General features: G+C 38.9%; 1 protein-coding gene across 1 annotated transcript; it reads left to right on the plus strand.

The window, feature by feature from the left end:
• The first annotated feature begins 248 nt into the window (after positions 1-248).
• On the plus strand, positions 249-14,706 carry ptk6b (PTK6 protein tyrosine kinase 6b). The gene is made up of 8 exons (XM_027145074.2): positions 249-721; positions 3,737-3,858; positions 4,145-4,305; positions 5,411-5,579; positions 12,774-12,932; positions 13,174-13,355; positions 13,717-13,870; positions 14,068-14,706. The coding sequence occupies exons 1-8, from the start codon at positions 345-347 to the stop codon at positions 14,247-14,249; spliced, it is 1,506 nt and encodes a 501-aa protein (XP_027000875.1). The 5' UTR covers positions 249-344; the 3' UTR covers positions 14,250-14,706.
• The last annotated feature ends 3,602 nt before the right edge of the window (positions 14,707-18,308 follow it).

The raw sequence follows: 18,308 nt of genomic DNA on the forward strand, positions 1-18,308 counted from the left end.
GAACAGATTACACATTTTAAAAAAAAATACAGTACTTTTTAAGAACTCACTCATGATGCTCGTGCACGTCCCCTTGATACATTTATTGCTTAGAGTGAAGGTTAAGATTTTATCTGTTTATGCAGCGGTTTAATCGTTTACTGCGATTATTTACTGTGCGCTTCATTTCCAGTCAGCTGTTTCGCCCAGTTTTGCGTGCTTGTAGGTGTGGTAGAAATGAGGAAGTTTACGGACTTCTATGACATCAGATCATTTCCCCCGGATTAGACACACACGCTGTTGTTGAATTGGTGCAGTCACTAAGCAGTGCGTGTGCGTCTGCACAGAGCGCGCCGTAGAGAGACATGGAGGGGTGTTTGAACAGGTCGTGCCCGTGTCTCCGCGCACTATGGGAACGAATATTCAAAAGCGAGAAAAAGAATGATGGACTCGAGGGGAAAAGCTCGAACGGGGATCAGCGCATAACGGACAGTGGTCTGGATTTGGAGGAGCGCTATAAGACTTTACCGTCGGAGGAGAGCACCGTTTATGTGGCATTATGGGCTTTCGAAGCTCGCGACAATGATGAGCTGTCGTTCGATACCGGTGATCGGTTCCGCATCGTCAGGCGCGAGGGGGATTGGTGGATCGCCGCTAAACTGGACGCAAACGGGCGCGTGCTCGCCACCGGGGTCGTGCCGCACAATTTCCTGGAGCGCGCCGAATCGGTCACGTTGCAACCGTGAGTGTTAAACTCTCCTAAACCTTTCAACCTTTTCTACTTCCTGTCCGTTCCTAAACGTGTGCACTAAAATAACCCACGAGTTTAAATAAGAAAACACGACCTGCAAGGAATAATCCCTAGTGCCTGAATTAAACAGCAATAAAGCAGTGCTCTGGATTTTATACAGAATACCTAATAATTAATATAAACCATAATGCCTAACATACACCAGAAGTTTAATAAGCTTTGGTTTAAGTTAGTCATAATGATTCAAGTGTATAACAAATTTTGAATCCTCAAAAGACCAAAATATTTCACCTTCTTTTCTGAACAGCTGCTGTTGGATATTTGGTCTTAAAACATATTTTTATTGTTTTCTATTAGGCATTTCATAGGAAAACACAATTAAATATTATTAGGCATTTCATTGGAAAACACAATTAAATTGTTATGAAACGTGATTGGTATTAAAACTAAAATTTCTTTTTTTAAACACTAAATTATTTTTATTATTATTATTTTATTAATAAAATATTTTTAAATATTTGTCCTATTTTAAACACACACACACACACACACACACACACACACACACACACACACACACACACACACACACACACAGGGGATCCATTAAAATGCACATTGATGTATTTGCAAGGCAGCAGGTACACACAACTTGAACCAAGCCATGTGAGGCAAATACAGGAAGTGCCACCTCATTCTTGCATTTCTGTTTGTATGGTAAACCTGAAATGCAGAAGTTTCACACTCTTTCTCAGCATTGTTGCTTAGATTCAGGCAAGTAGATTTGGGATTTGAGATCTTGTATCCTTATGTGTAGTATGACTAGGGTCAGCACAGGTTCTTTGAAAAACACACAACACCTTCTGCTATTCTCTGAAATAATCCAGTCAGGGTTTCCCATCCAGACAATGAAAGCAACAATGCCTCCTATCTCTGTCATGTTGAGGAACAGTATCCTAAACCGTCAGTTGTTGTGCTTGTTGTGTGCATTCTTGAGAAATCTTACAGTGCCTACACCACTTTTGGTACCAATGTATTACTGGATGACTTCAGGCATATTTTTTTCCTTTTTTGTCACAATGCATAGTAGAATATGCTAAAATGTCCTTTCTCTTCCTTTACAAGATAAGTTATGGATGAGGGTCAAAAATGGAGGGGTAATCCTCTCTGGCAACATTTGTATCTCCATCTTATGGACTTCTGGTTTGTCAGAACTCACAGTACCATTCTACATTATTCCATCATTTAGAAAGTCCTTGGCTTGTGCAATGGCATTGAGGAAATTATCTGCAGTGACATTTCAGAAACTCACCACTTCCTGCTGTGTTTGTGATACTGTATGTCACAAGTACATTATACAATATAAAATTAAATCTTCCAAAGTAAATTCTGAGATATAAGCAACAGAGCAGTCTGAATCCAGATGGGCTCTGTCTGCCTGCTGACACCTTCTGTGAATGCCCCTCTACCTTCTGTGAATATGGATCACTTGATATCTGGACACCACAGAAAATTAGGATAATGTATTGATTGCTTAATTATTCCTTCCTTTAATGAGGAAGTTGCTTATTTTTGCTGAGGTCAGTTATGGATATAACAGATATGCCATTATCAAAAGTTAAAATAGATATTAAAAGCAGAAATTGAATATAAATATAATGTATATTTATAGGAGACAGAAAGAAAAAAAATTGGAGAGCTTGCATAAATAACGTGAAAAAAATGAAATTTGAAATTTAAGATAGGGGTCAGGTCTGATTCCTATTGGTCACTGGAGGTAACTTGAAGTGATGAGGTTTAACTTACACATAGCGTGCCGGACATACACACAGAGCTCCTAATTTACATACAGAACACCTAATTTACACACAGAACACCTAATTTACACACAGAGCACCTAAATTACACACAGAGCTCCTAACTTACACACAGAGCTCCCAACTTAGACACAGAGCTCCTAATTTACACACAGAGCACCTAACGTACACACATAGCACCTAACATACACACATAGCATCCAACGTACACACATAGCACCAAACGTACACACAGAGCACCTAACGTACACACAGAGCACCTAACGTACACACAGAGCACCTAACGTACACACAGAGCACCTAATTTACACACAGAGCTCCTGACTTACACACAGAACACCTAATTTACACACAGAGCTCCTGATTTACACACAGAGCACCTAACGTACACACAAAGCTCCTGATTTACACACAGAGCAGCTAACTTTCACACAGTGCGCCTAACGTAGATACAGAGCACGTAACTTACACACAGAGCACCTAACTTACACACAGAGCACCTAACGTACACACAGAGCACCTAACGTACACACAGAGCACCTAATTTACACACAGAGCAACTAACGTACACACAGAGCACCTAACGTACACACAGAGCTCATAACTTACTGTACACTCAGAGCACCGGACATACAAACAGAGCAGCTAAGGTACAAACAGAGCACCTGACGTACACACAGAGCACCTAACGTACACACAGAGCTCCTAACTTACAAACAGAGCACCTAACTTACACATAGAGCACATAACATATACATAGAGCTCCTAACTTACACACAGAGCGCCTAACTTACACACAGAGCACCTAACTTACACACAGAGCGCCTAACTTACACACAGAGCTCCTAACGTACACACAGAGGACCTACTGTAACTTACACACAGAGTTCCTAACGTACACACCGAGCACGTAATGTATACATAGAGCTCCTAACGTACACACAGAGCACCTACTGTAACTTACACACAGAGCTCCTAACGTACACACAGAGCTCCTAACGTACACACCGAGCTCCTAACGTACACACCGAGCTCCTAACGTACACACCGAGCTCCTAACGTACACACCGAGCATGTAACGTACACACCGAGCTCCTAACGTACACACAGAGCAAATAAAGCTGGATTAAAAGTATAGTTAAATATAACTAAATGGGCACAGTTTTATTATCTTTATTATTCTTATCAGGTGGTTCTTTGGCAAAATGAACCGGATTGATTGCCTCAGTCACCTCCTGACAGAACAAAACAAAGATGGAGCTTTCCTGGTGCGAGTCAGTGAGACTGACAATGTGGGCCATGTTATCTCAGGTGTGTATTTAAAGGCTATTTGCTTTATATAGTCTGATAGATAAAAGAGTTTGTGAAGCTATCAATTTAATTTTGATTATGTGCCTTGCACCTTCAAGCCAGTTGTTTGATACGATTCATGCAAAATCTGCTACCAGCCTACATAACAAAGCCTTAGCAAGCATTAATTATTTTTTTAATGCCAGTATGAAATGAAATTCGTGAATGCTGTTTTTTCCAGACTGAGATGTTACCAAAATTGTTGTTGCCTCTTCACATTTTCCTAATGCTTCTTCTTCTGAATCAGTTAAGGTGAAAAACAAAGCAAAGCACTTTAAGATCTATCACTCAGAGAATGAATTCTACGTGGAAAAAACCTGTAGCTTCGCCAGTATCCTGGATCTTGTACAACACTATCAGAGTCATCCTCTGGCCTCTGTGCACAAACTGGGAAAACCCTGCGTCAAGGTGAGACAGGAAGAGCTTTTTTCCTTTGTGCCAGAGAAAGTAGAAAAATCGAAAAGAATTGAGGAAGTGGTTTTTAACTCTAGCTGCTATTTCATTAGTCGGGCATTTCTAGAATTTTACTTTTAGAAAAGTACTTTAGTACTTTATTGATTAAACATGGAAAATAGAATGTCCTCATTCAACTAAATACAAATAACAGAGAAAAGTGTTAGTCCGGTAGTTACTGTTCCTTAGTCCTCAGCTGTAATGTCGTACTGTACTTTCAATCCTTGTCTGACTGAAACCATGGTTTCCATGTGAAGGCAGAAGCGACACACAGGGTGAGAGTCATACAAATAAACAGGATGCACAAGATATTTTCATCATCTGGTGTTACAAGAATCTTTCCTGTTTTAAATCATTTAAATAATGTAAATGATATCATTAATGAAGAGGAAATACTACGTATCTTCAGTAGCTACAATGATTTCTCATAAAAGTTTTACTGGAGCACAGTAAAGTTTTACTAGGTTTAATGCCCAGTAAAAGGGTGTTGAGATGCCCGTGGTCATCACAAATAATACAGTATTAAAGCTAATACTATTCACTACATACACTTGATGTAGAATTATTAAAGATTGTTGTGTTTGTGTGTATCTATGTAGTCAGGGTTGCCAGATATGGATAACAAAACTAGGCCACTGGATAATTCAAACTAGACCATAATGTTAAAATTCTAAATATATCACTCAGATAATTAAAAAAATATATGTATTTCAGCTATGTACAAAACACTGTGTAGTAGTAGTACTCATAAACACAGTCTGTTTTTCTGTATAAAATCTTACATTAAGAATGTCAGCTGGTGAACAAAATCTGTTAATGTTGCTGGTAATACTTTTATTTTTGAACTTTTTAAAAAGAGCTATTTACAGTTTTAAGATCTTGTTCTGATGCTATTTTCTCTATCATCTTGCTAAGTACCATATAAATTAGGTAGTAAAATACTCAATACAAGCATTGCAGTCAAATATAATTCATGCAATATGTCAAACCACAGACTTGGCAACCCTGTATTTAGAAGAAATCCATGTAAATCCATGTGTGGTAACACTCTTGTTTTCAGAGAAAGCCCAAGCAGCAAGACCTGTCTCGCACCACAGTGGACATGTGGGAACTTCCCAAAGAAGACTTTACTCTAGAGAACAAGCTGGGCAACGGTTACTTTGCTGACGTTTATCGAGGCAAATGGAAGAACCAAACACACGTGGCCATCAAAATTCTCAAGAACAACGGTAAGCTATTAGTTAACTGGCCATATTTAGGTTCGCCCATTTTCTTTGTCAGGTCATCATTTCCAGTAGCTTCTCAGTACTTTCATCTCCCCAGATTGCTTATATATCAAAACATGCCTGTATTTCATATAAATGATAACATGAGGCCATTTGGTTACTGCAATAGAAAATTCTAGTGAGATACTGTAAGTATCGTGAATATAATATTCATTATGAGGTCAGACCCATGTATCACTTTCACCAAAAAGTGAAAGCATGCAGATGGAAGTGCTGTATGTCCGTCTGAAACCAAGATCTTTAAAACAGTTAGATTGCAGTTTTTTTCACCATTGCACAATGCTGTCATTTACACAATCGTCAGTGCTAGTCCATGAAAAATCATCACCGTTAGCATTTACGGGATCTATGGACTCACTCATCTGCACTGCTGTTAGGAAAGAACGCAGGGTTTTGCTCTTCAACAATAATTCAACACAGACAGAGTTATTAGTGTGAGTCTTACATTTACAAATGGCAATAGAAGACAGAAGGCTAATTACATCCAGTCAATTAGCAATCAATACAGAATGAGTGATTGGTTTTCTCTATGAGAGACTCTCAACAGAGTCTGCATAAGCATTATCAGTGTAGACAGTGAAAGAGTGCATCACTCTCATGATGTGAATAGAGTTTGTAGGACATAACCACACCAAAAGCTTCAACAATTGCATATGCATTCAAAGGAGTATATCTGCTAGTTGGATGAATGACCCTTCCACATTCAGGTTAGGTTGATCAGTTAAGGGAGCACGTGGTTTAGATATAATGACTAAAACAAACAATAATTAGCTCATTTCGTAATAGAATAGCTGAATACAATGAACAGTAACACTGGTGAAACGAAAAGAAGATGTTTTGAAGTGTTAACACAAGCATTTGATTAATGAGTTCTGTGCGATGGTGGGAAAATTATGTGTTTGCATGATGTAGTACATAACATTTGTGCATTAGTACACAATCAGAACAAGACACAAAGGCTTTAGGCTGTAGTTGCCAGTGAACATGAAGGGAGACCTAGAATCATTGGGTCCAAACAGGCCTGGTTGTGTCTGTGTTTTTCTGTCGATACAGCAGACATTATTCTCATTCACAAAAAGTGAATAATCTTCTCATAATCTGGATTATCCAAACATGGAGCAGATGAAATCTGTTATTAGCTGCTCAAATTTGCTGAGCATGATTGAAGAGTATGTGACTGGATACATTAGCACTTGTATTGATAACATCATACCCACCATACAAGTCACCAGACAACGTCCCGAATCAGAAGCCCTGGATAAATAGTCAGGTACGCCACACGCTGCATGCTCGATCATTTGAATTTACTTCTGGCAATGAGGCAGAGTACAAAGCTGCTAAGTATGAACTGCGAAAAGCCATTACAGCGGCCAGGAGAGAGTATAGATGCTGATGCCGGGCGGATGTGGCAAGGCCTGCAACATATCACAGACCCACCACAAGATCTATCATCAGCCCCTCAGACAGCCTGCCGGATGACCTCAACACCTTCTACGCCCACTTCAAGACCTCCAGTGTCAACACAGAGTGGGACCCACATAAACAGTGGGACCACCCAACCCCACTTCTCCCTTCCTACTGTATCATCCGCTGTGGTACACAAAGCACTGAGGAAGATCAACCCCTGTAAGGACAGACAATATCCTTGGGCGGGCCATCAGAGCTTGTGCTATGGAGTTGGCTGATGTACACACCTCCATCATCAACCTCTCCCTCAGTCAGGGAGTTGAGCCAACTGCTTTACAGTTTTTTTGGATTGCTTAAGCACGATTTTCAAAACAGGGCCCGTGTTTTCAAAACACTACACACAATTAGCACAACCACACACAATTAGCAAAACACTACAGATCCCTTGCATAATTAAACACTCTTGTAAAAACTATACACTTCTGTTTAAAAACCACACTTTGTTACCATATGAAACACACACGTTTCACATTACTATACTCTGTTTGCACGAGTTACACTCTGCTGTGATAAACCTAAAACACATTTAGCACTTCTACTTCCCTATGATTAGAGTAGGCTACCATCAATAAAGTACAAATATAATGTAAATTCACCAAACACTACACAAGACCAATGTTGCAGATTGAAGAAACTCAATCTTGATTGATTTATTTGTCAACACGCCCAAAATGTTGACATGTACTGTAAGTTTATGGTAAAAAATACAAAAAAAAATAGACATTGTCTCTTCGCCTAGCTGGATCTGGCCAGAGAATTTCATCAACATCGCAGGCAATGTTGTCATTAGCAAGACACCTTGGAAAGAAACGTTGTGAATGACGAATCCATCCTTGCTTTGCTGCTACCTCCATCTGGTCACAGGCCTCCTCCATGGCTTGGATGAGGGGTACCTCAGCCTGGAGGCGGAGATCATATACCTTCCACCGACTCCATTCTGTGTAATGGCTGCACAGAGTGTTATAGTATATTACCCCCACGTTGCCCTGGGACATTGACTATAGCCCTGAGGCCAATGATGTTTCTTCTCCTCCTTTGTGTTCTCATCAGGTTGAAGCCTCATCTACGTATATGAACTCATGCTGGATCTCCTCTTCATCCATTCGTAAAACTCTCTGAGGAACAGTGTCATGCAAAATTGTGTAGTTCAGTGTAGATATGATGTTGATATGATGATATTTTTACAATACACTGTACCTATTTTCCAGTCGAAATGTTATCACACTTGCCACTGTGTATCGGCTTAGATTTGGCTGTACTCGCAGTCCAGCCTCCCTCAGCGTCAGGCCGTGGTTGACAACGTGGTCAACAAGTGTTGCGCGGATCTCATTTGTCAGATTCGGTCCTCATCGAGCACCTTCTTGTCTTCCTCTTGCTCTACCTCTACCTCTACCTCCAGCATGGCCTCCATCTCTTCCTCTTCCTCTGTTGATTCCTCCTCTGTTGATTCCTCTTCCTCGCCTTCCTCCTCCTCCTTCTCGTTCTGCTCGTTCTCCTCCTCGTATTACTCTTTCTCTGACTCTTTACATTGTGCTTGAAGACCTATGAACTCACCTGCTGCTTTTTATTTCAATTCAAGTTCAATTCAATTCAAGTTTAATTGTATAGCGCTTTTTACAATAGAAATTGTCTCAAAGCAGCTTTACAGAACATAAACATAGAACAGAAGTAAAACATATATTATAGTGATTATACACCTGATTGGTGTGTCTACAATTAAGCAAACAAGTGTTTGCACACCTGATGACTGTGTTGAACCGATTGGTTGGACGGTGCAGTAATTTGACAGTCAGTGCTTTGGTATTGCATGGAAGTGACTTCATGATAGATTTTTGTGTGTAATGTATGTTAAGTGTGTTTAGTGTTTTGCAAATCACTGTGTGTAGAGTTTTGCAACAAGTGTGAGGTTGTGCTTATAGTTGTGCAAATATGGGCTGATGTTTTGCCTCTTGAGTGTAAGGTTTTGCTAATAGTGTACTACTTTTAATTTTAGTGTGTATGCAATCCAAAAAAACTGTAATACCACTTCCCAAGAAAAGCCCCCCATCCTGCTTGAACGATTACAGAGCAGTAGCACTCACTCTAATCATCATGAAGTGTTTTGAGAGAGTGGTGCTGGCCCATATTCAGAGCAGCAAATTGGAAACATTGGACCCCCTGCAGTTCGCATATCGGAACAACAGGTCCACCTCAGATGCTATTGCTGCTGCCCTCCATATTTCCCTTTCTCATGTGGAAGATAAGGACACCTACAGCAGGATGTTCTTTATTGACTACAGTTCCACCTTCAACACAGTCATCCCCCATAAACTCACCCACAAACTGTCTGCACTAGGGCTACTCTCTTCACTTTGCGACTGACTATTGGACTTCCTGACTGGCAGACCGCAGTCTGTCAGGATTGAAAATAGAATCTCAGCCACCATCATTTAGATTTACATTTACAGCATTTGGCAGACGCCCTTATCCAGAGCGACGTACATAAATGCTTAAATCTCTAACACTGAATACATTAATGCTGGTTCACTAGGTTACATACTTAAGATACCATGAGTTTAAAACATTTGTTCAAAGTTACATTGAAAAAGTCTCAAAGTTTTTTAAATGCAAAAGATAAGGAAAGAAGTGCTAGTTGAAGTGTTTCCTGAATAAGTATGTCTTAAACCGCCGCTTGAAAATAGCCAGTGACTCAGCTGTCCGGACCTCTAGGGGAAGTTCATTCCACCACCTTGATGCCAGACCAGAGAAGAGTCTTGTAGTATACTTGCCTCTTACCCTGAGAGATGGTGGAACCAGTCGAGCAGTGCTGGTAGATCGGAGGGTGCGGGGTGCAGTGCGAGGAGTGATGAGGGCTTTGAGGTAAGAGGGAGCTGGTCCATTTTTGGCTTTGTAGGCCAGCATCAGTGTTTTGAATCGGATGCGTGCAGCTGTGTCACGCATGACTGTGTCACGCATGACTGTGTCACGCATGACTGTGTCACGGATGACTGAGACGTGTCACGTCTCACAAGGACAATCATCCCGAAGTTTGTGGACGACTGCAGTGATAGGACGGATCACTGGGAGGGACGAAGCAGCCTACAGGATGGAGGTGGTCAGTTTGGTGACATGGTGTGAGGACAATAACCTCACACTCAACACAAACAATACAAAGGAGATGATGGTGGACACGAGGAAGGATTGGAGAACTCCTCAGCCACTGTTCATCTGAGAGCTTGAAGTAGAGAGGGTGAGCAGCTTCAAATACCTAGGGGTCCACATCTGCGAGGACCTGAGGAGGCTGAGGAAGTTTGGCATGCCACATAACTCAAGAATGTCTACACCTGTGTTATTGAGAGTGTCTTAACCAACTGCATCAGTGTGGTATGGTAGCACTACTATGAGGGACCGCAAACATTTGCATAGAGTGGTGAAGACTGCTGAGAAGATAATCAGAACTCCACTGCCTTCTCTGCAGACCATTTACCAGTAATCTACAGGAGTGTTGCCTCCATTCTCAAGGACCCCACCCATCCCCAACATGGACTGTTCACACTCCTACCCTCAGGATGGAGGTACAGGAGTGTGAAATGCAGGACCTCCAGACTAAGGGACTACTTCTTTCCCTCGGCAATTAGACTCCTGAACAGGTAGCCAGAAGACATAGACTACTTTTATCTAGACTAGTTTCATCTATCTCACAGATCAGCTGTACTAAACTGCTAAACTAATCTCACTGCAAACTGTTCATTTTAATGCCATTTCTATCATTATCCACATTTGCATTCAACTTGCACATTGTTAACTTTACTGCTGCTGCTATTACCATCTATAGTGGTATATATTTTTAAGTAAACATTGTACACTTGAATATACAGAAAATATTCTATATTTCTATATTTAAATAGTCTATCTGCCGCATAATTTTTTTTTTTTTAACTATTTATGTGTTTGAGTTTTTTTACTTAATTTTACTTTTTTTTAACATAGTTTCTTTTTTTTGTCGGTTATTCACTGTGGACAGCAAAGAAAGAATTTCATTGTACTGGGAAACTTGTTTCTTTACTGTGTATATGACAATAAGCACTTTAAATCTTAAAATCTTACATTTTAAAGTGCAGGCTTTTGCTGTGCATTGGTCATTTAGTGACCAAATTCTGGCCATGTGTGATGTCTTGTAAGAGTTGGGAAATTGTCGCAAAATCAACAATCCACAGTTGGCAAAAATTAAGCTTGCCTAGGTAACTCATAATCTGGTGGTGGCCTTTGGTGAATTGAGGATCCTCTTAAACTTAGCTGAGTCAGTTTGTATCCCCCTTGAGATGTTAGAACATGTCCCAAACATTTTACTTTAGGTTGGATCGACTACAGTTTAGAACATTTATAGCTTCTCTCAGCAAAGAACATTAACAGCACTTTGTTGCTTGGTTTAGTTTACATTGCTCCCTAGTGTCAGAACAAAGGGGCAAATCATTTATAAAACCTATGAGAGTGCTACCCCCTGGTGGTTGAAATGATTTTGATATATCTAAAGTTGTGGATAATGGCTCAGTTAAATGGACACTCAGGGCATTAAGAAAGTGTAGGATTTCTTTTTTCCCTTTTCTACTAGAAGCAATATATTTATAGTTTAATTCCACGAAAACCCCCAAAACGGTTAGTTTTTTTATATCTTCAAAGTAAATGTTGATATCTAAACCATTTGTTTAATACCCCAAAGGGCTTTTTCATAAGTATTTAAAATTTGAATTCACCACAAAATCTTCAAGCACTAAAGTTTTGTCTAAGGTTATCCCAACATAAGTAAAAATGCCTCGCACTGAAAGCCAGTCCTGACTAAATAATTAATTTGTTTATACTGATTGAAAATGTCTAATAAGTCGATTTCTGCCATTGGAACAGAACACCAGTGTTCTGGTAAAAAGGGTTAATATTTAGTATCACAATTACTGTATAGCATGTTCACCTCTTTTCCCAACATTATGGTGTTATGGCTTAGTAAGTTGTTGGGTCACCACAGGCTACCGAAACCGCTTCATTTTTCCATGGAACAGATTCTATAAGTCCTTAGAGCTATACTGGAGGAATGAACAGCATTAATGCAGATGACATTTCCACAGCTGGTGCAGCCCGAGATATTGGTGGAGAATGCTGTATAACATGCCAGTGTAAAATCTCCTGTAGTTTGATTGGGTTGTAAAGCTCCTTCCAAAAGCTGACATATGTGAGATGTGGTGGCTAAGGTGTTGGACAACTGGTTAAAAGGTTGTGAGTTCAAATCCCTGGTCCACCAAGCTGCTACTGGTGGGCCCTTAAGCAATGCCCTTAATGAGAGTTAGAAAATGAGATAAAAGGTATGTTACTCTGGATAAAGGTGTCTGCCAAATGCTGGAATTGTAAAGCATGTGATCGAGTACATCATTTTCATATTCATCCTTTAGATGGGACTATTATCATGCTAGGAGAACCCACTACCCTCAGAAATGTTTCTCAGTAAGATAACTGTGATTCATCAGAATAACTTAATTAATTTGCAGGGACTCCAGCCTCAAAAGTGGACCCAAACCATTCCAACAAAATGCCCTTCTACAGCCGAAAAGTCACCAGTCACCACATTAATATCCGTTTAATATATCACCTGTCTGTATGCTTGATATTATGTTTTATATTATTCTTATGTGTTCCACTCAGATACTCTAAACCAGAAAACATTTCACATGGAGGTTGAGGTTTTGAAACACTTGCGTCACAACCACCTCATCTCTCTCTTTGCAATATGCACTTCCTCCACACCGTATTACATCATCACCGAGTACATGGAGAAGGGAAACCTGCTGGATTTACTCCGCAGTAAGTCTTCACTCTTTGTCTAATCTTCTGATCAACAGCTCAGACTATACAGATGAGTGGCTCAGTAAAGACTCCCTGTAGCGCTTTGTTTGAGAATCCTATCCTTTAACATAAATGGAGTCAGACTATTGCACAACAGTGCTTTACTGTCAACATTTCTGTACAGTTTATTAGCTGAAGCTGTAAATGATATATTTAGATTTATATTTTTAATATTTTTATTTCTGCTTTCTTTTCTGAGGTCCAGAGGGCAATGCTTTAGACCTGGAAATCTTGACTAACATGGCATACCAGGTGGCTGATGGGATGACTTACCTGGAGGAACATAACAGCATTCACAGAGACCTGGCAGCTCGTAACGTGCTTGTTGGTGAAGGATATGTGTGCAAGGTGGCTGACTTCGGTTTAGCACGAATTATCAAGGTGATGTTTAAAAAAAATATTGACATGCTCTCTTCACTCTTCAAACATGACTCTTTTTTTTTTGTTGTTTGTTTTTTTTAACTTTGCCAAAAAGCTTAAGCTTAAGACAGGATGTGTGTATCTGGACTAGGATTCTACAAAGAAACAAACAAAAAATATAATAAATTATTTTAAAAACATTTATTTATATGGATTTAATTGCACATATGTTTCATCTTTCTTAAATAAGAGTACACAAACATACTGCTATTAGAATGAAATATCAGTGTATTGGTATTGTTGTGAGTTTATAGCTAAAATTTACTGACTTGGAAAATCTGTTGGTTTTTTTTTCTCTGTATGTGTTACATTCCTGTCGAAGGAGCCGATCTACATGTCTAATGATCTAAAAATTCCATTCAAGTGGACAGCACTTGAAGCCCTCGAGCTTGGCATTTTCTCTAATAAATCTGATGTCTGGTCTTTTGGTATTCTCTTGTATGAGATTTATTCATATGGCGCAAATCCGTATTCAGGTAAACCATAATTTCCTTTCTTTAATTTACTATTTAAAAGCTACATCAGCAATATTTTAAGTTAACTGAGATGACTTTCCTACAATCCTCAGAGATTCTGTGAATTATGTAATTTTGCGAACAGAAATTCAGACAGATTCTAATTATATTTAACCACAGTATTTTTTTGTTGTTGTTGTTGGTCTTGAATTTTGTAGGCATCAATAATAAAGGTGTGCTTAAAGAGATCAAAAGTGGCTACAGATTGCCTGCTCCTCCCAAATGTCCTTCCTTCATCTATGAGATTATGCGGTCCTGTTGGAGCAAGCAGCCAGAGGATCGGCCAGATTTTAAAAGCCTCAAATATGAACTTCATGAGTGCATTACCCGGTTCACTTAACTCTATGTATCCTGTGTGTATATAGTGTACATTTTATTTTATTTTTTACAGAGATGTACAGTGTGCGATATGTTTTTGACATTGTAAAGTTGCTATGTAAAATTTGTTTAATCTCTTATGGAATAAGACAGTGAACATATAACATCCCCGAGTATATTAATTTTATACAATGTGTTATTTGTAATTCTATTAAGTGTATTCATTGTTATAAAGACTTCATGTAATGGTGACAAGTACATAAAGATCTACTGTTATGAACCTTTAATGTCATTTAACAAGCACAATGCACCATAATCAGAGTCTGCTTTAAGATATGTCCTTATTGTCATGCACTGAGATTGTCCATGATAACGAGGACAGATTTTAATGGAAGCCTATTTCATAAGATTTGCCATAGCGTATTTCATTACATTCATTTTTTTATTAGAATTGTTGACTAAAATACAGATATTTCCTGCACTGTGACAAGTCTTTGACTCCAATCCAGTGCTCAATCAGAGCAGAATCAATTAAAATCCCGTGTATAAAAAGCTAAAAACTTTTATTGAAAGGTCAGATTATTGCTGTTATTTCTGTCAGCTCATCTCAGCTGATTGATTTAATCCAGTTTCTGAGCTATGTAGATGTATGTGTTAGAACAGGGAAACACTAGAATGTGTAGGAAATACTCCATAAGCAGGATTGGGAAAATGTGATTTCAAATTCAGTTTTGAATTTTATTTGTCAGATATACTAGCATGTAATGTACAATACGACATGTATTGAAATTCTTTTTGACTGGCTGCATCATAAAAATAAAACCGATAAGAATAAAGGAGAAGAAATAAAATACAAAAAATTGATACTAAGAACAGAATTCCAATAAAATGACAGTAAAAATAGGAATTACACTATACAGGGAGAAAAGGTATGGTGGTAAAGCGAAACCGTTTGCCAGAATATACCCTGACTTAGAACAGTACAGTATGATTATTTGACTATTTGAATTATGTGCAGATGTGCCCATGTGAGCACTTATGGTACAAAAATGTGTACCATGTGTAGAAATATATGCTATGAAATTAATGTCCAGTAGAGGTAGTGAATGTCCAGGAAAAAAAAATACCAGAAAAGGTTAAAGATTTAAGCAAATGAAGCTAATGCTTCTTCCATGGATACATTCATAGTACATTCTGCATTAAGGTGCTTAATGAAGTCTTTGATTTGCAAACAGTCTTTGTGCACTGTTTTATTACAATCATTACTCTCATTATTTTGTGCTCTGTTTACAGTAGGTGTTAAGATTGTAACTGCCGAAGGGCTACAGACTACATTTCCACTAGAGAGACTGTTGCCAATTTAAGTTCCTTTAAGCTATTCCTTGCATTTCAGACGTACATTTTTAACAGATTTCTGCAACAGAATGAAAACAATAAAACAACCTTAACTTCATCTCTGTTTTTAAAAGGAAATCTGAAAAATGTCTGTAGCAGTGACAGAGCATCTTAAAGGATACTGAGCACAAAAATATTTTAAGCCATGATACTGATATCAATTGCGTTCTTACTGTGAAGTAACTGTAAACCACAACAAATATCCATTAAGGCCAATTTGTTAGACACATTTTTAGATTAGAATTTCAACTTTCCTGACACTTACATATATGTGCTAACTGGCACCTTTTGTTTAAACTCAGCCATGTTTCAAATGATCAAAAATATTAGTTGATGTGACTGACAGGTGTTGCCCTGGTGTGCTCTGTTAGATGGATTGTTTAACAGTTAATAGCTCTGAAAGCTTTGGAGGCCGACTGGTTTGGAAGCCTGAGTTTCACCTGTAAAAACTACATTTGTTGTTAAAAAGGATAAACCAATATGAAGATCAGAGAGCTGCCTAAAGGAGAAAAGCAAGACCATTCGAATGTGAAAAAGTGGAAAATAAACACTGAGCATAGCCAATACAACAATTTGGACTGTCCTAAAGGGGGATATCACACCAAATACGTCAGCCATAGAAAACAGCATCAGGTGATGACAAACATTTTAAAAACAATGAAGAAATAATCAAAAACAACATTCAGTAACATCATCAACAACCTTCACATAGCAGGAGTGAAAGGATTTGCTTATAAGCCAAAACAATCAAGCTCATAGTTCAGGCACAATGGCAGTAGTGACTTGTGCTTGCATGGCTGCTTCTGGCACATTATCTAATATTTATTGTCAAGTCATGTGGTTTATTGTCATTTCAACCACAAAAAGGTGGTACAGTACAGAGTGAGACCTATGATAGTAGCAGCAGAATACTGTACATTCTGAAGTATACAGAAACATTCTGTCTGCCAGCTTACAGAGTCATGCATCCAGTCTAATTGGTAGGAACTTCATCTGGAATAACATGGAAGGTTTTAGACTGGTCAAGTTAGTCAATAGCCCTTAACCCAATTGAGCAGCATTTTCAATTCCCGAAGAAAGGATAAACCCCCAAAACAAATATATATATATATATATATATATATATATATATATATATATATATATATATATATATATATATATATATATATAATTGTTTGTCAGTGAGTCATTGGCTTTATTCGGTTATTGGAATCGATGGGTATACAACGAAATATTATTTTCAAAACCAAGTATGATTTACTATTGGAAAATCTGTTCTAAAAATTGTGTGATTCTAAGTTGTTTAACACATCTAGATCAGGAAACTAAATCAGAATTTCTCATATCTTATCTCTTACTGTCTCATATTCATCGATCTCTGTCCTCAATGTACTTTCAGTGGGGCTCATAAGATTGAAGGATCAAACCATGCGGTAATCCTTCATGCCCTCTGGATGGGAGCAGTGAGACTACTTCCATCAAGACAGAAATGTTTTGTCATGGATGATGAGTCAGAAGAACTTTAAGATTATATTACATGTTGACTATTGCTTTGGACCCAAACCACACCAGCAAAATGCTCTATACACCAAAACACAGATTATTATTTAATTTGTCCCTTATCTGTATGTCTTGGCAATGAATATGTTAAAGGTACTTGGTTGAGACCGAATTTATTGACAGAACAGAAATAAGATATAATAAATGTTAGATTTGCATTTCAATTTGTGTTTTTTGTGCCCACTTAGTGCACCAAAATGTCATTGCTTGCAGGTTCGGAGTGATCATGCAGAGCTTGTGTGATGAAGTATAAAGAACAGTGCTGACATATGCTGAAATTGACGGGCTCAGGTTCAAACCCAGGGTAAAGCCCTCTCTGCCAAGGGCTGATAAATCAGGTATTTTAAGGGCATGTGAACATTGATAGAAAAAAACAACAAAAAACACCAGTTTTATTTGTCTGAGTGTCTGCATGTTTGCCTAACCTTTATTTAAGTGTGTTCTCTTATGCCATGTTGGTGCCTGTTGAGCACAATTGTTTGTGTAGTTTGCTGATTTTTTTCCAGTTTGTCACCCTGAACAAAATGTTTTGAGATTATTCTGTGTCTATTTCTCCATTGTATCTGAATGCCTTGTGTGAGAGAGGCTGTGTGTTTAGTAAAACTGCAAAACTGAACTGCTATTCATCCCCAGGTCATGATCTTGCTATATCCTTGCACAACGATCTGATCTCCCCTTCAGCCACAGCTTGCAACCTTGGGGTAACCATGGACAATCAACCGTCCTTTTCCTCTCATGTTGCTAATGTGACTCGCTCATGTCGGTTTCTTCTCTACAACATTGGAAGGATTCGGCCATTTTTGTCCACACAGGCTGCTCAGGTACTTGTTCAGTCTCTTGTCATTTTTAGACTGGATTACTGCAATGCCCTGCTGGCAGGTCTACCTATGAACGCAATCCGTCCTCTGCAAATGATCCAAAATGCAGCTGCCCGGCTTGTTTTCAACCTGCAAAAGTTCTCGCATACCACCCCGCTGCTGCGATCCCTCCACTGGCTTCCGGTAGCTGCACGCATCAGATTCAAAACACTGATGCTGGCCTACAAAGCCAAAAATGTACCAGCTCCCTCTTACCTCAAAGCCCTCATCACTCCTCGCACTTTATCTTTAATTCGCAACCTCCG

The sequence above is a fragment of the Tachysurus fulvidraco genome, chromosome 23 (assembly GCF_022655615.1).
Source record: "Tachysurus fulvidraco isolate hzauxx_2018 chromosome 23, HZAU_PFXX_2.0, whole genome shotgun sequence".
NCBI lineage: Eukaryota > Metazoa > Chordata > Actinopteri > Siluriformes > Bagridae > Tachysurus > Tachysurus fulvidraco.

Coding starts and splice junctions, on each gene's coding strand:
- ptk6b (XM_027145074.2), top strand. CDS start 345: ATGGAGGGGTGTTTGAACAGGTCGTGCCCGTGTCTCCGCGCACTATGG. Junction 3,859..4,144: donor TGTGGGCCATGTTATCTCAG/GTGTGTATTTAA, acceptor CTTCTGAATCAG/TTAAGGTGAAAAACAAAGCA. Junction 4,306..5,410: donor TGGGAAAACCCTGCGTCAAG/GTGAGACAGGAA, acceptor TCTTGTTTTCAG/AGAAAGCCCAAGCAGCAAGA.